The sequence below is a fragment of the Gracilinanus agilis genome, chromosome 2 (assembly GCF_016433145.1).
Source record: "Gracilinanus agilis isolate LMUSP501 chromosome 2, AgileGrace, whole genome shotgun sequence".
Taxonomy (NCBI): Eukaryota; Metazoa; Chordata; class Mammalia; order Didelphimorphia; family Didelphidae; genus Gracilinanus; species Gracilinanus agilis.
The window spans coordinates 419,937,090-419,960,141 of record NC_058131.1 but is presented as its reverse complement, the minus strand read 5'-3'; the positions used below and the strand labels follow the sequence as shown (position 1 = coordinate 419,960,141).

At 34.8% G+C, this 23,052-nt stretch overlaps 1 protein-coding gene across 1 annotated transcript in view; it reads right to left on the bottom strand.

Annotated features, from left to right (window-relative positions):
- Positions 1–23,052, bottom strand: part of RCOR1 (REST corepressor 1) — a 130,087-nt gene that overhangs the window by 13,395 nt on the left and 93,640 nt on the right. Inside the window, exons 7-10 of the mRNA XM_044664624.1 lie at positions 6,255–6,307; positions 4,520–4,681; positions 3,739–3,857; positions 962–1,040 (exon numbers count right to left, since the gene is read on the bottom strand). Of these exons, the coding sequence (XP_044520559.1) occupies positions 962–1,040; positions 3,739–3,857; positions 4,520–4,681; positions 6,255–6,307 (413 nt within the window). The remainder of the gene's footprint in view (positions 1–961; positions 1,041–3,738; positions 3,858–4,519; positions 4,682–6,254; positions 6,308–23,052) is intronic.

The following is a 23,052-nucleotide window of genomic DNA, read 5'->3' as shown; positions in this document are numbered from 1 at the left end:
TTTTCAAGTTTATGTTTATGTTTATGTTGATGTCAAGTTTATTATACTGTATTATTAGCAAAACACAATTTGCTCATTCATTACAATTAAGGTTAAGTGCTTTTAAATAACAACAAAACAATCTTCAGATATGTTTAAAAGTTATTGCTTAGCATTAAAATATCCACCAAATAGCTAGAAATGAACCATAATGGTATGATTTCTGAAACAAAGCTTCTTAGAAACAAAACCTTTTCTCTGTATAATATGATTATCTACTGAAGACCAAGTGTTTACAGCATTCTTGTTTTACTGAAGTTTTAATTCAGTAAAACTTCTGAGATTCAAACATTTTTCTTTTTTTTATTTAAATCAGGAATTCTCTTGAGTAATTATTATCTATCCCTTTCTTTGGTGATTTATAATGCTTCAATCAAGAAACATTTTCAAATGATAGCACACAAATAGACATCTTATTCCAAACTTAGTAGAACCATCTAACACTTAATGGCCAAAGTATCATCTGGTATTGCTTATGTTTAAAGACATAGGGAATTTTTTTTCAAAGGAAGAATGTGATACCTTGCCTTCGTATATGAAAATGATGTTATTTATCAATTATTTATCAAGCCATACTTTGGTTTCCAAAGTAGTGGAAAGTATTCATTCCCCAAGAGTGTTAGTTGGGAATGAGAATGTGGCAGCAATCAAATATCCTTATCAGGACCAATTTCTAACCAAATGAGGCAAACAGCTTAAATAAAAGATGATGTTACTAGAGAGAAAATCTTTAATCACCTTTAGCTATGCAATATGAAAGAAAAAAACTCTTTTCCATATTTATCTTTCCCTTCCTTGAACAAAACTACAAATACTGTTGACATGTCTAAACAGTAACAGTTTTCCTGTGATAGGTATGTTTTTACTCATAAAAATGGATACTAAGTTCTATTAGCCTTCCAAAAAATTGGGGGAAAAATACCTCCTTTTTGCTTTCCTTGTTTTGATCAACCTCAATGTCAATTGGGTTATTTCCATTTGTTTCTTCCAGTTCATCCTCACTGGAAGACAAAAGTAAGTTACTGAAAAATTACTTTGTGATGATTCTATATACATGCAGACAAACACACAAAAGCTTAATTTTTGTTTCTTTTAAACTTCTAAAAAAGAAATGAAATTTAAACTCTGCTTTATTTTTGGACAGTATTATTTCATATATATTATCAACAAAACAAGTCTGATTTGATCCCACTCTCTAAACCAGCAACCAATCTGTCAGCATTTATTTACTAAACACCTATTATGTGCCTACTTCTGTGCTATGAAATCATCCCTACTTATAAGGCACTGGCATTTTAGCAGAGGAGACAAGTACATACGTAAATATACATGACATACAAGGAATAAACACAAATACGTACAAAATTCAATACAAACAGTGAGGGCACTGGCAGTTGGGAAAGAATCAGAAAAGGTTTCACACAGAAAATGGTGCTTGAGCTTGGTCATAAAGGAAGAAAAGGGGTTGGTGAGGCACAAGTACAGAAAGAATGAATTCCAGGCACATGGGATGACTGGGACAAAGGCCCCTAGAAAAGACATGAAGCATTATGTCCTGAAGTCACTCAGGCTGGATCAAAGACTATGGGAAAAAAAAATTAATTTCCACTGAGGCTGGAAAGATAGCTTTAAAAACTAAAAAGACAAGTTGAAATTTGATCTTTGTGGCAATAGGAAGCCACAAAAATTGACTGAGTAGGAAGCTCACATTGTCAGATCTGCACTAAAAGAAAACTGAAAATTACTTTGACAGTAATATGTAGGATGGACTGGACTAGAAAGAGACTTGAAGCAGAAGACCAATAAGGAGGCTGCAGCAATAATCTAAGCAAGAGATGATGAGTCCCTAAACTAAGGCAGCTGTGAAGAGAAGAAGAGAGAGGGGATTAGATGTGAGGGATGCAAAACAAAAATGAAAACCATAAGGAGCTAGTGCCCAAAATAAATAAGAGCATCCAACTGATTTCCATGAGCTCAAGTCACTGGACCTAGATTAAATATATCCAGAGATATTAGAAAAAGTGGAAGACTTTATTTCTGAACCACTGTGGAGCTAGAAAAGATAAATATCCTGACTTTCAAAAGAAGGAAAGAGAATAAAATCTACTAATAATTTGACTTAGATTCTGGGTGAAATTTTATAGTTTGTTACTACATAAATGATTAGTGAACATTTAGAAAAGGAAATGAACACAGAGAACACATAGATTTGTTGAAGAACAGGACATGCCAGACGATTTCCTTTTTTTAAAAAAAGGATTACTAAACTGCTTATCAGGAGAATGATATAGGTAACAATTACGCAGATTTTAGTAAAACATTTGATGAAGAAAGGTGGGTTAGAGGACAGTACAATTAGATGGGATTTGACACTGGTCAAATGACACTGACCCAAAGCATAATCATTACTGGTTCCACAGCAATGTGAAAAGACATCACCAATAGAATTCCCCAGGAATCTGGGCTTAGGCCTGTGATGTTTAATACTATTATCCATGATTTGGATAAAGAGACAGCTGGCACCTTAAATTTGCAGATGACCCAAAGCAGAGGGATGTACTTTTATAGATTTAGAGCTATAAGGACTTTTGAGGTAATTTATAACTACATTTTACAGATGAAAAAACTAAAAGCCATAAAGGTTAAATGACTTGACCAAGGTCTAAGAGGAGAGACTGGAATTCAAGTTGTTCCCTCACTCCCAAACCAGTACTCTCTTTAGGGATAATTACAAACATTTTACATTCAAGTTGAAGAAACTGATTTCACAGGTAAATGAAGAAGTCATAGCTAGACAACAGACAAAAAAATAGTCAAAACAGTTTGTCTGAAAAAGGTCTGTCTGAGAAAAAGGTATATCTGAGAAACTCCATGAATCCACATTGTAAGATGACAGTCAACACTAAAGAGATGTCTTGTGGCAGTTAAAGGAGGCAGAGCTTCTAGCAATATGGAAGTGACCAAAGAGTAAAAGGCCTCAAAAGCCCAAACCGCATGATCACTGATTGAAGGAACTGGGAATGTTTGGCCTGAAGAGAAGATGAATTGAGGGAAGGGAGGACATGATGATATGGATGATTAAGGTGGATAAAAACTCTCTTCAAGAGCCTGAAGTGTGTAAGACAGAAGAGAAATTAAATTGTATTTTTGGCCCCAAAAGAAAGAATTAGGGGTAACAGGTAGGGGTTCCTAAGAATTAAATTTAGGCACAACTCAAAAGTGTAATGAGTTATCTTAGGAGGTACTGGTTTCTCCATCATTAGGTGGGATTCTTTTTCAGGTCTAACTAGGACTAAAGCAGTGGCTTTTAACCTAAGGTATGAGAAATTGGTTTTTTAATATTTTGACAACCATATTTCAATATAATTGATTTCTTTGGTAATCCTAGGTTTAGGGTTTGAAACTTATGTGTGACAATGTGGAAGGAAGGAAGGAAGGAAGGAAGGAAGGAAGGAAGGAAGGAAGGAAGGAAGGAAGGAAGGAAGGAAGGAAGGAAGGAAGGAAGGAAGGAAATTATGAAGAAAACTTTTATTGTTTAATTGTAATATTTCTGTATATTTTAAGTACTGATTCCATCACAAAGCAATTGGGGAAATTCCAAGCAATTTATTTTCACTTTTTGTCTCTATCTGCTCTCAAGTGGCTAACCAAAATCACCTAAGTTAGTAAGATAAAAAACATAGCTATGAATTTAGTTACCTTTCTTCCCGTTCTCTTTTCTGCTTCCGAGCATGACGATCCATTACACTGGTTTTGGTTCTTGTCTTCTTCCATGAGTAGTAAAATTTCACTAGGCTTGCTATAGACTTATCAGGAAGCTAAAAACAGAAATAAAAATTCATTTTAATGAAATTTACTAAACAAAGCTATTATCCAGATTCAGATACAACACCAACTGAAACTTTTTCCTCAGTGCAAATTTCACTCTAGCCTGTTCCACATCCAAAATTATCATGAATTCTGATTATGTCTAAAGTGCAGAGTTAAAGTATAAAAAGAGGCAAAAATAGTCAGAAATAATAGAACTATCACATATTTAAAATACCTAGTAAACTCAATGTTCTTTTAAGAAAAATGGTTGATGCTTTGTTTTCAGTCATATTTCCCTACCAGCAGAACTGAACCTTCCTTGCAACAAAGAAAAAGGTGAGCAAAAATACATGAAACAGTGACTTTATCTGATGATGTATAACAGTAAAAGACTGTATTCCAATTATAGCCTCTGATTTATTATTTTAAGCCTTTTACTTTAAAAAGCATCTTCAAAGATTTCTTAGAGAATCATTCAATTAAATATCTTTGTATTAATGACTAAAAATCATTTTGCACTCAGATTTAAATAACCAACAGAGATGTTCAACTACAAAAAAAAAAGTTACAAATGCACATTTCTGAATATTCGGCACACTCGAAGGAGTATACTTGTACCAAGATAATGTATTAAATAATGTCCTTCCTTGTTTTCCTTTATTATACTTACCATCTGTTGGATTCTATGAAAAGTTTTCCCATGAAAACTAAAGGCCTGTTCAAATAGAACTTTATCTTCCACAGTCCACTCATCTGGAAATGGGGTAAAGTTGGGTAGATCAGCCAAGGACTTTTCAATATTGTGCTTATGCCAAAAAAGCATCCCAAGTGCCTAAAAAAAAAATAAACAAATAAATAAATAAGTGTTTATGTATGTGTGTGTATGTGTGTGTGTATATATATATATATGTATGTATGTATGTATGTATGTATATATCTAGCTGTCTGTCTTTATATATATATACATATATATGTATATATGTAAATTTTATATGCAATACCATAATCTTAGATCAAATAACCTCAAAAACATATTTGATGAAATGAAGAGAGTAATTACAAAGTTTCTGGAAACTACCAAACTATTTTCTATTTAATTTCTTCTATCTAAAAACTTTGTAGATATGATTATTAAGGATATTACAGAGAATTCTTGAAAAGTTATAGACCTTGAGTTCTCTTCCAATTTTTCAATTCCATAATACCAAAAAAAAAATGCAGACATGATGAAATATCAATTTAAAAATGAAAACCTGAGAAAATTTGACAATATTGTTTTGACACTATAGTTTCCTAATGATGGTTTATGGAGAAATGACCATTTCTGAGTATTTCAAAAAGAATATTTTAAGTGCATATACAATCTTGAAATATAGTTTGTGGGGAGGTACATGATAATGTGTCTGTGGTAAAAAGGAAATGGAACAATACAGGAGTGGCAGAATCAACATTATTTTATAAAGCTCTTCCCCTGGAAATCAGGCATCAACTGGATGATGATAAAATATTCTTTTGGTTATCTGTGGTAAGAGGAGAATGGAGAAGGAGGAGAGTGGTGGTGCTGCTGACTATCAAGTCAAGATGATACAATACAGAGTCTCCTAAACTAGAAATGAGGTGCACCAATCTATCTAAACATATAATAGATATTCGTGGGATTGGTGGATCAGGATCTTCGGAAAAGATTCTCTCAAGTCTATAACTAGATACTTAAATTTTTCTTCAAATTGTGTATTTTTAGCACTTACTCTTTTACTATTTAATAAATGTCTAAAAATTCCATTTCTGGCATTGGTATTTTAAAAGGGGTATTATTTAAGGAAGGACCCATTTCCTTCCCTTGACCTGTTTCAAGCTGAATAAATGGGGATGAGGAATCTCACTTGAAGTATCACATATTATTCCTCTCATGCCCCCAACACACAATCAGAACTGTGTGCCTCTCCCTACCGACCAGATAAGCACCCCTGGAATTTTAACTAAACTATTCAACAATGAAAAGGATTTCCTTGGTGGGAAGTGATTTCCCCATCAGCAAAAAATTTTAAACTGAAGGTGGATGGCCAATTTTTATAATGTGTAGAAAGATTTGCTAACAGAAAGAGATACATTAGTCATAAATTCACATTTCTATACCACTTTTAAGATTTAGAAATGACTTTTGTCCCATATTCCTTCTATGAAATATGTAATTATTACACTATTTTATAGAAAATGCCCCTTCAGAATCTATGAACCAGGGTGGTTTAAAAAAAAAAAAAAAAGTGAGAGACCTAATGAGCAACGGCAGTAAGTACAAAAGCATTTTCTATTGGAAAACTACCCTATAGTACCAAAAGAAAATCCTTTTCAGCAGTTTTTTACAGGACTCCACTTAATGACAACAAGAAAAAAAAATTTATTACCTGTTCCATATTGTATCCATGCTTCTCCTTGGCAATGGCAATGTATTCATCTACTGAAAAACAAAAAACAAAAGGTCTGTAAACAAATTAAATATTGATAGAAATACATATATTTTTGTTTGTGTTTCATTTCAAACATTCAACACACAGGGCCAGAAAGGGCAGAGAATTAGGGTTTGCCAGGGCTAAGGATGAAGAGTAAATGCTCCATTAATGTTTAGTACTAAAATTCCATTACCATAAAATCCAAGCAAAAATCAAAATCTTAAAAACTGTTTGTACAAATGAATCAATGGTTTGGTCTTTGAAATATTATATCTTCCCTTTCATAGCCAAACTACAGGGGAAATTGTTTATACTCATGGCCTCTACACTTGTAGTTTCCAACTCCACCATTCAGCTGAAACTGTTTTCTCTAAGGATACCAATGATTTCTAAATTAGAAAACAGAATGGCTGGTTCTTATCTTGCATGATCCCTCTCTAGATTTGTTTTTTCCAACACTGCTATTCCCTAGTTCTCCTCCTACCTGTATAGCTATTCCCATCTCCTCTGTAAGACCAACATCTGTTTCCTACCTATAATTGTGGTTGTTCTCCAAAACATGCATTTCTCTACATGCTTGTCTCTGTGTTTCTTAGGAGCTCCAATGAGTTGAATTACCTCTCTATACGGATGACTTTCAAAAAGACATATTCAGTCCTAATCCTTCTTTTGAACTCAAGTCCAACATAACCAATTGCCTGAATAATTCTACTAAGATATTCATTCCTTTTTCAGCTCAAACTCAACCTTTCCATTTCCAAACCTGCCCATCCCTGTGAAGGATACCACCATCTCTTAATCTCCAGATTCACAACTTTCCAAGTCTCTTCCTCCTTTTTCTTTCACCCTCCCCATATAAGTAGCCAATCAGTTGCCAAGTCTTGTCAAGTCAATCCCTTTTCTACATTCACTTCCCTAATTCAAATCCACATCAACTTTTACCTAAATTCCTATAACATCATCCTCTGTAATTTATCCTCCACTTAGGTATAAAAATGATTTTCCAAAAGCACAGGTCCCTCAGTGTTACTTTCTTGATCAAAAATCTTCAAGAGCTCCCTATTGCTTCTAGTATAAAACACAAACTCCTTTACTTGACATTTAAAGGGAGAATAAACATTTATTAACTGAATAGTCTGTGTCAGGCACTATGCTAAATGCTTCACAAATATTTCATTTAATCTCCTTCATACTTTGGCTACTGCCTACCTTACTGACCTTATTTTACTCCTCTCCTTGCCTATTTCTTCTTCCCCAAATTGGAGATGCAGCCTTTGTGACCTTTCACTCTGCATCTTAGAATCTTTAGCTCTTAAGAAAGGCCTTATCTGATTCCTTTCACTTTTCCCTCAAATTTTCTTGTATTTCCTTACCTGTGTAAATGTAGTCACAGTATACTTTTCCACCTTTGCTATTGCCTTTGTATCCCTAGCAACTAGTACAGTTTCTTGCTCACTCAAGGTACTGAATATAGTATGTGAAATTGAATTAAATAGCGAGCTCCTGATAATAGAATATAATAAAAGAATTAGACATCATTCGACAAAATGTTTTTGTGAGCATCTGTATATAATACCCCTAATATGGACTAGGACAAATTCTGCTCTCTGGACAACAGGAAATGTATTTTAAATGCCATGGGAAAGATTTAGGTCATTCAATAAGAGAATTGCACAAATTATATTGAAAGATTTTCTAGACTGTTCTTCAAAACAATAGCATCAACAAGCTCTCCAAGTATTTTTCTAGTCTTATTAATTTAGTTCTTCTACAAAAGTCTTACTTTGATGCCCTATCATATAATATGAAGAAGACAAGCCAGGGTTCCTAAAGGATATGCTGGCAAAACACAAGCTCTGGCAGATTCTACCCAAACTGTAAAGTCTTTGAGTTTGGGACCAGTGGTAGAATGCATATGTTCCTCAGGGACAAATTCTGAGTGACTTGTAAACAAAAGGTTGGCAATTAGGTGATTAATTTTTCAGAAACCCATAAAGACTGTTTAGACTAAGGTACAAAAAGACTGAGATCTACATTGTTCGAAAGTATATCCGCACTTGGAAATACTGAACTTATTTCATATGTACAGTATTAACAAGAAACAGAAAATACTCAGGTGTACAATAATATATACTGCTAGCATACAGAAAATATTGAGGGAGGAAAAAGATTTGAAAAAGAAATTAGTATAGTTCTTGAAATAAACATTAACTTTTACCTAGAGTAGTTAACTCTACATCCTTAAAATATCTCCAATGACCTGTGATCACTTAATCTAGAGTAATGTAAACAGTAATAAGTCAAATGTCCAGAAATCACCTAAATTATATAATGCTTTGTATCATCAAAAAACAAATTCTTTAAAAGACAAACTAATTTTTCAGTAAAACATTTAAGTATCTTCATTCTGCTATACTTTGTTAAAGTATATAAAGTAGCTAAGTGAACCAATCTGTTTTAATAAGATTTTTAATGGCAAGAGATGAGATATAAAGGACTTCAAGTTATCTAAGGAAAAAAAAAAAAGAAAATGTCCTAAGCAATTTGGTTTTTTAAGGTAAAGACCATTTCCTATTTACAATGGTTGTGCTCTACAAATTCATGTTCTTCTATTCTTAGATAGGAGGACATAGAGGGTAGCAACTAAGTTATTCATCATCATAACCCTCAGAGCTGTCAGCAGTAGTTTACATATACTTCTAGTACTCAAGTGCTTTGGGGCTTATTGTGCTGTGGTTTATTTGTAAACTGACTATTCAGGATACATTTTCAACACAAAAGATTAATTCAGTGTGGTAGCTAAAATAAGAGGGAAGTAATTTCTAGTTTTTAGCTATATGGATGAATCTATAATCTCATCCAGGTAGGTACTCCCTTCAACTGATGAAAATCTTAGATCATCTATATTCCCCTTCAATTTTTACAGTTCTTACCCAGGCCATCATGTAAATCCTCCTCATCAGGGGGTATAATCAATGTTCCGGGAGTTTCCTCTAGGTCTCTGGGCATTATATATAATCAATGGAGCAGTTCTACATGGCTAACCAACCTGTTTTTCTAGTTCTCTCTCCTGATAACCCCATGATGAATAAAAGCCTACTGACAACTCGGTATAAACCCTCTTCACCTCATGCTTAGATTATTGCAATAGCTTGCTGGGCCTCAAGTCTAAAAAGATCTTCCAAAGAAATAAAATGATCTTTCTACAATGCAGATCTGACCATGTCAAACCCCTACTACTCTATAAACTCCAGTGGCTTTCTATTGCTTCCAGGATCAAACACAAAATGCTTTGTTTGGCATTCAAAGTCCTCCATAATCTAGCCTCCTCTACCTTTCCAGTCTTCTTATATTATATTTCCCACTCTAAGACTTTGCTAAATGAAGCATTTTCTGAATTCTTTTGCCCTCTTTACTATAATTTAAATTGCTTAAACTTTTCATTTTTTTCTTTTAGCAATCTCATTTAATTTATAAAAACTTTTAAAACTCAAAACTCATCGTTTAAGAAATTGAGTTAAACTTGTACCAAAGCTACATTTTTCTTTGAGGCATCTTAGGAGGTACAGTGGACAATGCTGAACCTAGACTTAAGAAGACCTGAGTTCAAATATGGCCTTGGACACTTATTAGATGTGACAAACTTAATATGCCTGCTTCAGTGTCTTCATCTATAAAATAGATATAATAATAGCCCCTACCTTCCAGGTTGTTGTCATTAGGACAAACAGATTATATTTGTAAAGTGCTTTGCAAATTTCTTAACATTATAAATAGTAGTCATTAATAGTATTATTGGTATTTTAGAGTCATTCTCTTCTAGGTTTGTATCATAAGTATTCCTGTCATCACTTTTTAATGGTGGGATTCTTTTTTTGCTTGCTTATTCCTCCAGCCTACTTTCTGACCGCAGATTTTATAATACAGCCAGACTCTAACCACTTGTGGAAGAAATGTCTAGGCTGGGTCTGCTACTGCTTTCTTGGAAGTATTGAGTGTTTTATTACTCCTGGTGCTTAAAATGGGAGACCTGAAAGCTTTCAGTGCTCCTAAAGTGGTCTGATTTCTACCCATCTGTTTGAACTTCGCAAGTTCCTAACCTGGGTTTAGGTTTAAACAACATGACTCTGGGCTTGTCACATGCATAATTGTAGTAGACTACTGCTAAATTTCAGTCACTTTCAACCAGCTGGAAAGCTTTGCTGGTTCAGAATGACAGAATTGCAGGCTTCTTTTTGGTCTAGGATATCTGTGCTAGTAATTCCTCTTCAGGCTTTAGATTAGAACTAGAAGTTGGAATTGAGATCAACTTCCCTTCTGGCAATACACAACTACTGCCTGCTTCTGAACATGCTCCTTGTTCATGACCAACTCCTCACCCTAGGGAAAGGTCTCTTCTCTGTCTCTGTCAGCCTTAAATCTGTGACCCAGAACTGAAGAGCAGGTAACAGAGCTGCTAATTTGCATATATTCTTATATCCTACACAAAATTATACCATTATGTTCTTCTGGTTCTGGTGCACATCATCCTCTCTACATGGTTATTCCTTCCTAGACCCTGTTCCCAGTGCCTGCAGAACTCTGTATCTCCCTATACTGGATAAGAAAAATGACACTCTGTGACTTTTTCTTGGATTTCCTAGTCAGGTGTTTAATAAATTAACATATAAGCTGTGGTTACTTGAATCTTTTGGCAAATGCCTTTCAGAAGTACTGCAGTAAGCTGATGCAATGTCCCATTAAATGATTCTTGTGGCCTATAGATGAACAACAAAATCAACTCTCACCTGAAAGGCAGTATAGTATAGTAAAAGGAATGTTGAGTTCTTTATCATAAGGAATGGTTCTCTGCAAAGGGAAGAGGAAGGATACAAGAGGAAATCTATTTGAAAAAACAAAATATTTCAATGAACATTTTTAAAAAAGAAAGAAGCTTAGATTTTGGAGTGAAGTGGACCTGGGTTCAAATCCTGACTCTACATTTGCTATTAGTCTGTACCTCAGTCAAGTTCATTAATCTTTCTCAGCCTTGGTATACTCAGCTATAAGATGAGAAGTTGGGCTATGTGACCTCTACAATAATTTGCAGGGGGCAGCTGGGTAGCTCAGTGGATTGAGAGTCAGGCCTAGAGACGGGAGGTCTTAGGTTCAAATCTGGCCTCAGACACTTCCCAGCTGTGTGACCTTGGGCAAGTCACTTGACCCCCATTGCCTGGCCCTTATTGTTTTCTTCTGCCTTGGAACCAATACACAGTGTTGACTCAATGACAGAAGGTAAGGGTTTTAAAATAATAATAATAATAATAATAATAATAATAATTTACAATTCTAAATCTGTGGTGTTTTCATGAACTCTTTGATAGGATTACCCAAGAAGACACGAACTTTCTTTTAAATTTCAATATACCTTCTTTTTGTCTCATGGTTTCACTTATAGGGGAAAAAATGCCAAGATTTTGATTTAATTCCTCAAGTACAATACCCACTCATCATGTCACTGGACAAGGTTCTCATATTTATATTATCCAACATCTAAGTGAATGTTTATAGATAGTCTAAAAACTGTAATTCTTTATAAGGTCATTTGTTCCTTTTTCTGCCACTATCACTGCAAAAAAAACATAAGGGAATTTCCAAAGATTAAAGGCCAGTTCATGTCCCCTCCCCCACAATGAGTTGTCACAGTAAAAGAATTTATCTTCAAGCAAAAAGCCTTCTGGTAATGAGCCTCTCTAAACTCAGCCAGGCTATTGCTCAGAAAGATAGTCTGTTAAATCTTAGAAGTTATACTAAAATGGAGGTTAAATGGGTCTTTTGTGACCTGGAAACCTAACCACTATGGAAAAATGCTTTAGAGGTAGCAAAAAAGGAGCAGTAACACTGACAGCCATGACATCTCCTATTCTCTATCATATTCCTAGTGATAGAAACTAGAAGAATAGTAAGAAAGAAACATGGTGAAAATGGAAATCCTTATACTTTTCTATATCTCATGATTGCCACCCCAGATAAAGAGTAGCCAAAAGGCACATGGGACCAAAAAAAAAAAAAAGACAAGAAACATGTGCTCCTATTTTTCTGAGGTTCCTGTATGCAAGCTAGTTAAACCCATAATTATATTATTTCTAAGTAATACCTATTTCTTTTCAGTAATCTATTTTAACTTATCTTTATGTAGCACTTCACAGTTAACAAAGAGCTTTCCTCATAAAAGCCCAGTAAAGTAGGTAGTACAAATAGTATTATCACCATAAAAACAAACAAACAAAAAAAAATTTTACCTTCTATCTTAGAATCAATACTGTATATGGGTTCTAGGGCAGAAGAGTGGTATGGGCTGGATTAAGTGACTTGCCCAAGGTCCCACAGCTAAGAAGTGTCTGAAGTCATATTTCAAATCTCCTGTCTCTAGGCCTGGTTCTCAATCCACTGAGCCACCCAGCTGCCCCTATCACCATTTATGAAAAGAGGAAACTAAAGTCAATTGCAAAAAGCAAAACCCATCAAATGAGCTTTTGATCTCATTCCCTCCAGTGACCTCCAGCTGACTGTCCCCACATATTAGCCAATCTAATAGGTGTGAGGTGATACCTCAGGGTTGTTTTCATCCCTATGATCTAAGTCTGCCTTTTCTCCCTATCTAATGGTTCCTTCTTTGCTGCACAATACTTCCATTTTTGCATGTCCTTAAAAAAACTCACTTGATCCAACCATCTCCAATCACCTGCACTCCTTTATCTCTCCTCCCTTCTCAAACAAATAAACAAACAAAACCCCAAAAAACACAACTACAAGAATCTCTACTTCTCTTCTCCTTCACAAGGACCTCATACATCTGATCTATTGTCAAATCTTGTTGTTTTTACCTTCACAGACCCTCTGGTATCTATCCCCTTCTCTCTCTTCACACAATTTACTATCACCCTTGCACAGGCTCTCCATCTTCTCTCACTTTTTAACAATATTCAATTTTTTTTCAATATCTCCTCTCATCTCATTATTGCGATAACTTTCTAATTGATTTTCTTGACTTTTTCCATTACAACCCATCCCACTGGTTCACTATAACCTCCAAGATAAAATAATTGTGTCATGAAAATTACTTCATAACTTGGCCCCCTCATAACTTCCAATCTTTTTACAGTTTACTCTCCACCAAGCAAATACTGGCCTATTTGTTGTTCCTCACACAGTACACCATCTTCCAACTCTGTGTCTTTGTGCTGGGGCTGTCTCTCATACCAGTAATGCTCTCCCATCTCACCACCATCTCTTCATTTCCCTAGCTTCCTTGAAGACACAGCTCAAAGTCCACCTTTTATGAGAGGCTTTTCCTGATCTCCCCCAGGCTGTTAGTGCTTCCCCTCTAAGATTATTCTCCACTTACCTTGTGTAAGGTTTAAATAGAGGTTTTGACAAAATATGACAGCAGCTTTTAATAATTTAAGTTTTAGTGAGAATATAGTAGAATTGTAAATTAATATTATCCCTTTAAGCCAGAGAAAAGAAAACTTCTAGCAGCTTTTAACAATTAATTTAGTTTTATTAAAATAGAGGTAGTAAAAGAATATAGTAAAGGAGGGAAATATAGGAAGGAGGTAGAGAAAGAAATTTTCCTAGTCTATACTAATTGTCCTATAGTTGCCTATAACTACTATCTAAAATTGCCTATATCTACCTATAATAACGATCACCCCACAATGTTCCAAATCAACCCAGCCCAAACAAAACCAACTCAATCAGTTTTTAATCCAACTCCAATTGGGTCTGTCAACGAAGACCAGCCACCTTCCAAAAAGTTTAAGGAAAGGAAAAAACCTAACAGACCAAACCAAAAGCCAAAAAATCCAAAAGGCAAAAAGCCCTCTAAAGCAGTGATGGGCAACCTTTTGAGCTGGGTGTGTCAAAATTTGCCCAAAAAACAAACATAACTCGGGTGGTGTGTCACTTCGAGGAAAAAAAACCATAATTTTGCAATATTTATAGTTTAAATAACAAAAATGTATAATTGCAATATATAACTGCATTTAATAAACTAAAACAGGTAAATTAATATTGGTAGAATTGTCATCTATAGGGCACTATATCTACTGTATCTACACTACACTACAGCAAATGTTTCATCCTTGGCATGCGGCTCCATACTTCTCTGTATGCAGCTGCATGCAACCCCATGTCATCGAAAATGATTACCGACATGCATGTCATAGGTTTGCCATCACTGTTCTAAAAGCTAAAGCCAAAAGCCCTCTCAGTAAGCTCAGGCCCACCTTTATATTCCAGCAACTAAATGCCAACCACCAACTAATCACCAACCCACACCACCAGCAACCAACTCCCAACCACCAACTCACGCCCAGCAGCCAACTTTTCCCCAAAACTGCCAGACCCATCAACTGACAGTTCCCACCAACTAATGCTTGCCCAGCAGGGGGATCCCCATTCCTACGTCCTGTCACTGTGGGCTGGTTAATCCCTACACATCTCTCTAGTGAGAGGATCTCCAGGTCCCCATTAAATTAAAAAAGGAATAAAGAATTCCTTTTTTACACTTGCATAAATCTTTTCTTTAAAACATATTTATGTATTTATTTTTAGCATTCTTTTCTTTTTAGATTTTGAGTTCCAAATTCTCTCTCCCTCCTACCCACCGAGAAGGCAAACAACATATCAATTATACATGTAAAATCACGCAAAACATAGTTCATGTTAGCCAAATTGAAAAAAAGAGGGTGAGGGGGTGAGGAGGTAAGAAAAATAAAATTAGAAAATTTATTTCAATTTGAAGTAAGTTCATCAGTTCTCTTTCTGGAAATGGATAGCATTTTTTCATCATGTATACTTTGGAACTGCTCTTACTATGTGAAATGATCTTTCAGTTTTTACTTCACTTTACATCAGTCCATATAGGTCTTACTAGGTTTTTCTGAAGCTACTCCCTTCATTTCTTTTAACAGAAAAGCACTCCATCACAATCATATGCCACAATGTATTCAGTCATTCCCCAAATGATGAGCATTCCCATAATTTCACATTCTTTGTTACTACAAAAAGAGTTGCTACAAATATTTTTGTTCACATAGGTCCTTATCCTTTAAAAAAAAAAAATCTCTTTGGGATACAGACCTACGAGTACTGGGTGAAAAAAGTAGATAATAGTTTTAGAACGCTTTGGGCATAGTTCCAAATTGTTTTCCAAAAAGGTTAGATTAGTTCACAACTCCAACAATGCATTTTCCTATATCTCCTCCAAGATTTATTATTTTCCTCTTCTTGTCATATTAGTCAATCTGATAGGTGTGAAGTGATACCTCAGGGTTGTTTTCATCTGTATCTTTCCAATCAATAACAGTTTAGAGCATTTTTTCCCCATATTAGCTTTGATTTCTTCTAAAAACTGCCTAGTCATATCTTTTGACCATTTATCAATTGGGGAAAGGATTTTTATGAATTTTTATGAATTTGACTCAATCCTCCATATATTTGAGAAATGGGGCTTTACCAGAGAAACTTGGAAAAAATTTTATATTCCTTCATTGTCTACGATATCTTTTAACAAAATGTAATTTCTCTGACTTTTAATCATATTACATTTTTTTTGCCTTTACTTTGTCTTAAATAATGCTTGTTACCCCTACCCTTTTTACTTCATCTGAATCATACTAAGTTCTGCCCTAGGCCTATATTTTAACTTTGTGTTTCTCTTATAAATGATGTATATATGCCAGGGGGCAGCTGGGTAGGTCAGTGGATTGAGAGTCAGGCCTAGAGACTGTAGGTCCTAGGTTCAAATCTGGCCTCAGACACTTCCCAGCTGTGTGACCCTGGGCAAGTCACTTGACCCCCATTGCCCACCCTTACCACTCTTCCACCTATGAGCCAATACACAGAAGTTAAGGGTTTAAAAAAAAATAAACGATGTATTGTTGGATTCTGCTTTCAGATCCATTTTTCTTTCTGCTTTGTGGAGTGAGTTCATCCCATTCACATTTATAATTATTATGTATTTCCCTTCTCTTTATCTTCTCCCTCCTCAAAAATCTATTTTGCTTCTAACACTGCCTCCCTTAATCTGCCCTCTCCTTTATCATCCCCTCCCTCCTTTCTCTTATCCTTTTCCCCTCTTATTTCCCTTATGGGTAACTTACACTTCTATATACAATAAGTGAGTGACTATAGCTATGCTTCCCTTTTAGAAACAATTCTTACAAGTGAAATTCAAGCATTGCCCATCCTCACATTTTCCCCTCCACTGTAAAAGTTCTTCCTTGTGATAATTTTCCCATTTTACTTCTCTCTTCCCCCTTCTCCCAAAATTCCTCTCACCCCTTCATTTATTTATTTTTTTGGAGGTTCGGAATGCTCTCATAATGAACTCACACATCCACACCATCTGTCTTTTAACTGTCCTAATAATGATAAAGTTAAGTTACATGTATTATTTTTCAATATAGGAATGCAAGCACTTTAACTTATATACCTTATGATTATTATTTCACACTTACTATTTTATTCTTCTCTTGAACCTTTGTCTTGAAAGTCAAATTTTTTGTCTGCTTTGTTTTTTTCCCATCAGGAATGCTTGGAAATGCTCTATTTTCATTAAATATTCATTTTTCCTTCCCACCCTCTGAAGGATTATATTCAGTTTTCTTGGGTTGATTGTAATCCTAAGGTTTTGGGGGTTTTTTTGTCTTCTAGAATATCATATTCCAAGCCCTCCACTCCTTCAACATGGACGCTGCTATAGAATCTTGTATGATGCTGCCCGTGGCCCCATGATACTTAAATTATTTCTTTCTAGCTACTTATAATATATTCTCCTTGTCCTGGAAGTTCTGGAATTTGACTATAATATTCCTGAGTTTTCATATTGGTATTTCTTTCAGGAAGTGATTGATGGATTCTTTTCAATTTCTATTTTACCTCCTGCATCTTAGACATCAAGCAAGTTTCCCTGTATAATTTTTTTTTTAAACTTTACCTTCTGTCTTGGAATCAATACTGTGCATTGGTTCCAAGGCAGAAGAGTAGTAAGGGCTAGGCAAGGGGGGTGGGGGGGGTGGGTTAAGTGACTTGCCCAAGGTCATGCAGCTAGGAAATATCTGAGGCCACATTTGAATACAGGACCTCCAGTCTTTAGGTCTAATTCTCAATCTACAGGGCCAGCCAGCTGCCCCCACTTATAATTCTTAAAATTATAACTAGACTCTTTTAAAAATCATGGCTTTCAGGCAATCTAGTAATTCTTAAATTATCTCTCCTCAATTTATCTTCCAGGTCACTTATTTTTCCAATGAGACATTTCACATTTTCTTCTATTTTTATTTCTTGATGTCTCATGGATTCATTAGATTTCATTCCCTGATTCTATAATTTTTAAGAACTTATTTTCTCCTGTGAGTTTTTGTATCTTTTTTCCCCATTTGGCCAATTATGCTTTTAAAAACAACAACAATAAAAACCAAAAAAATGCTTACTTTTTTTTCTCAGAATCAATGCTAAGTATCAATTTTAAGATAGAAAAGAAGTAAAGGTTAGGCAATTGGGGCTCAGTGACTTGCCCAGGGTCACATACAGGAAGTATGAGGCCATATTTGAACCCAGGTCTCCAGGCCTTGGCTCTATCCTTTGAGGCCCCTAGCTGCCTCCAATTTTTTTTTTTTAATTCTTTTCTTCAATGAATAGTTGTGTCTCTTTTTCCATTAAGTCAATTGTGTTTTTAAGGGTTTTTTCTCTATTACTTTATTTAAATTTTTTATTTTGGCTTCCTCCCAATTACTTGTAAAAATAATTTATAACATTATTTTTCAAATTGACTTGCAATTCTCTCCCTTCTTTCCTCCCTTTCCCCTCACTCAGATGGTAAGCAATCTGACATAGATTTTATATGTGCAATCATATAAAACATTTTTTCATATTAGTTCTTTTTTTTGCATTGGCTTAGATTCATATTCCATCAGATCTTTCTCTAGTCAAATACCACTGTTCATCATGTGTCCTTTGGGACTGTCTTAGATCACTGTATTGTTAAGAACAGCTAAGTAATCCAGTTGTTTACCATACAATGTTGCTGTTACTGTGCACAATGTTCTCCTGGTTCTTTTCACTTCACTCTGCATTGAGTTCATATAAGTCTTTCTAGGTTTTTCTGAAATCATTTATCTGTTTATCATTTTGTTTAGCACAACAGTATTCCATTACAATCATAGCACAACTTATTTAGCCATTCCTCAATTGATGGGTATCCCTTCATTTTTCAATTCTTTACTACCACAAAAAGAGCTGCTACAAATATTTTTTTTGTAAATATAGGTCGTTTTTCTATTTTTAAAAAAATCTCTGAGACACAGACTTAGCCATGGTATTGCTGGGCCAAACAACATAAATGGTTTTACAGCCCAAATCCTAATTGGTAAAACCTCACCAAGTTAAATCAATAAGCATTTATTAAGCATATATTATGTACTAGGTAGTATCCTAAGCATAGGGGATAAAAAGAAAGACAAAAAAAAAATAGCCCCTATTCTCAAGAAGCACACACTTTAATGGGAAAGCCACATGCAAAAAATTACATATGAATACGATATATACAAATTGGAGACAATCAACTGAAGGAGGGCATTAGAATTAAGAGATAATTGCATTGGTCCACAGGATATGCAAACAAAAGTAAACCTAAGAAAACTAGAAATGGTCTAAAGCAGGGGTTGGCAACCTTTTTGGCCTTGAGAGCCATAAACTCCACATTTTTTAAAATGTAATTTCGTGAGAGCCATACAGTGCTCACAGTGCACGCTCCTGTAACAGTGCCTGAAAAAAATTGACTTTATGGCTCCTGCAGAAAGAGCCATATCTGGCCCTCAAAAGAGCCAGATATGGCTCGAGATCCATACGTTGCTGACCCCTGGGTCTAAAGGATGTTAAACACGAAACTGAAAATTTTATATTTCATCCTAGAAGTTACCAAATAGAAGGCTCACATGGTCAGATTCAGGATTTAGGAAACAGTGGAGAATAGAGTGGAATAGAGGGAGATGAGATAGGAAACTGATCAAAATAGTGCAAATGTGTTATCAAGAGTATTTTATATTAAGGACATACATTAAATGGTCTACAAATTTGTCCTTCATTATCAATCTCATACCACAGAGAATATTTAAACTCGGAAATGAAAGTGAATCTCAAATTTAAAAGAATGTATGTGGTAGGGCAATAAAAACTTTCTACTATGCCTATCCAACTTTTACAATATCATATATTGAGACTTTATCAAAGCATAAGAGACTTGTTTTTTCTCTTTAGATTTTTAAACCCTCCCTCCTAATAGTACATTCCTGTCTGTCACCATGAGCCATGGAAGTAGATACAATCTGTTATGAGATTAACCATATTCTGTTTTTAAATGTAATTTTGAAATTGCATTCAATTGCAAAAAGCCTAATGCACATAAAACTACTTTGGTAATTCAGAATAGAAACACCCAAAGAGAATTACCTAACATTTTAACTATAAATTTAGGAAACACAAATCTACTGAAACCATATTTATGACTTTTAAAAATCCAGCATCTTGTAAGAAGGGCAAACCAGTAACTTTTTCAAAGAAAAGAAAAAACTAAAAATAAGGAAAAACTATAAAATGTCATATAGGTAGCAAGATAGAATCAATGCAATTGATATGGCAATATGGCAATAAATATGATAATCTAGGTGAAATTGATATTTACAAAAATACAAAATGCCTAGATAAACAAAAGAGGAAATAGAATACTTAAATAACCCCATCTCAGAAAAAGAACAAGCCATCAAGGAAATAGAATACTTAAATAATCCCATCTCAGAAAAAGAACAAGCCATCAAGGAACTCCAAGAAAAAATTCCCAGAGCCAGATGGATTTGCAAGTGAATTCTATCAAACATTTAAAGGACAACTAATTTCAATACTATACAAACTATTTGACAAAATAAGCAAAAAACAAGTCTTACCAAATTCATTTTATGACACAAATATGGTACTGATTCCCAAACCAGGAAGACCAAAAACAAAGAAAACTACAGACCAATCTCCTTAATGAACACAGATGCAAAAGTCTTAAATAAAATATTAGCAAAGAGACTACAGCAAGTCATCACAAGGATTATTCACTATGATCAAGTGGGATTTATACCAGGAATGCAAGACTGGTTTTACATTAGGAAACCATCTACATAATTAACCATATTAATAACCAACCTAGCAGAAATCATATGATTATCTCAATAGATGCAGAAAAAGTCTTTGACAAAAGACAGAATCAATGAATGGTTAGGACAACTCAAGAACATGATCAATAAGCATTTACTGAATATCCATTATGTAACTCATGAATTTAGGATACAAAGGAAACAAATATTTATCTATGGAAGAGCTTTATAAAGATGATTTGTAATTGGTGGAGAACTAAAACATATATTTAACTTGAGCATGATAACTTGAGTCAGGAATCCTGCTTGACGATTTGGGACATGTCACTTTACCTCTGAGTAGATCTCGGTTTCTTTCTCTACACCAGTGATTCCCAAATTGGGCGCCACCACCCCCTGGGGGGCGCTGCAGCGATCCAGGGGGACGGTGATAGCCACAGGTGCATTTATCTTTCCTATTAATTGCTATTAAAATTTTTAAAAATTAATTTCCAGGGGGCTAAGTAATATTTTTTCTGGAAAGGGGGCGGTAGGCTAAAAAAGTTTGGGAACCACTGCTCTATACAATGAAAGAACCAGGCTACAAGATTTATGATCTCTTTTCTCTCTGTCTTTGCCTTGGCTGTACTCTTTGCATGAAATGCACTAAACTCCCTCCTCACTTTTTATCTCCAGGAATCCTTGATTTTCTTTAGGTCTTATCTTAAGCACCATTTCCTATGAACTAGCTCTAGTTTTCTCTCCAAGGTCACCTTGTCTGTATCTAAACATGTGCATGCATCTACCTTTGAGAGCACATTATTTTGCTTTTTGTCTATATGTTCGCACAGAGTTCCTGACACATAGTAGGGGCTTAATAAAAGTTCACAGATTGACTGTCCGAGGCAATAAGTTGCTGAGTTAAATTCAAACCCAAATACTCTGGACACTTAATATAGCTCTAGTCTTTCCTTTCTGCAATAATGCTTTAAAGTTTTAGCACAAGTTTTCATTGGTGGCAAAACCAGATAAATGACAGACTGGCTCAGATGGGATGGAGAGAATATTGAGGTTAAAAACTTGACGTGCCATTTTGAACATAGAGACACAATAGCAGTTGGATTCTAGGGTGATCTTGTTTACAAATTTTATGTTTTTATCTGATGAACAAGTCAGCACTAAAAAAGCTTATGATTCTATATCAATAGGTCTCAAATTGAAATGGAAGAAAAGAAATCCAACCAAAAAGAAAATACTGCTATCACCTTAACTCACCTTCTTCACTATTTGCTGCAGGCATTCAAAAACACCTTGTGATCCTGCATATTCTATGTGGTGCAACAGGATGACACAATAGGGTGAGCTAAGGACAGTGCTATCCCTTTAATGGAGCCTATTAATGTATGGGCTATTTGCAGTAGCTTTAGACACTGCAAAGGAAAGCTGGCAGATTTCTTCTCAAACTAAAATATTGAGCATGCCCATTTTTTTAAAAATCTAAGACTGCAATGGCAAATGGCTGACATTTTTATGATTAAAGGAATGGATTATTGCAGCATCTCAATTGAAAGTATAATTAGCACACGCTGTTTTAGTAAAGCAATAGTGTCACCTGGTGGCTATAAAGCATTAATGCAAGGAACTTTTCTAACCAAAGAAAAAACGGGAGGTGAGAAGAGTTAGTAATAAAAATAACTGATGTTTATGGATATAAGGTTTGCAAAATATTTTATAGACACTATTTCGCTTGGTCCTTTAACAAGTCTATTAAAAGCACTATAGTTATTATTATCCCTCTTACAATGATATTGTAACCAGACAAAAACTATTATTCAAGCAAATGCAACCAATCATCCAAAGTCAACATTTAAAAAAAAAAAAAAGAATGAAAAGTTAAGATTTAGATGAAGGAATTCAAAAGGCTTTGGGCAGGGGAGGAAAGGGGGGTTAGCTCTTAAAAACGAGGCTTCACTTTTTATGTTCTTCAAAAGCCCCAAGATTAAAAGATAGAAATGCTCAAATTTTAAGTATCAGCAGTTTGATCCATGCCTTCTTAAAATGTGCACTCTTTCATTTCAAGCCATTTGAAAGTCCCAACTTCTCTAGAAATAAGTTTCTTTCCCTGTGTAATGTCAAAAAAAGAAGAAGCATGAACATTTTATAGCTATATGAGTTAACAGAATACTTAATGACCTCATATTCTATCCATATTCCTTCTGTAGAGCCACTTTACATTAATGTGTTGGGTCTGGATGACCCAGCATATGTCACAGTGGGAAAGAGATCTAAATTTGGAAGTAATAGAAATGTAGGGACCTGAGGTGGATCAAGGAAAGAGATATATTCTCTGCTTGAGATTATGAATCGAAGAGACTTATGATATTTCACGTCTCTTCCAAGGCTAAATCTATAATCTTATGATTTCATTTAGGTAAAAAGTAGCATTCAGAACAAAAACTTTTTATTTGCTTTCCATGTCTATCAGCTATCACTTGTGATGATAAAAACATAATTTCCAAGACAGAATTTCAATTCTATCCTAACACATTTTACTTTAACTCTGGTTCGTGGAGCAATTTTTGAACTTA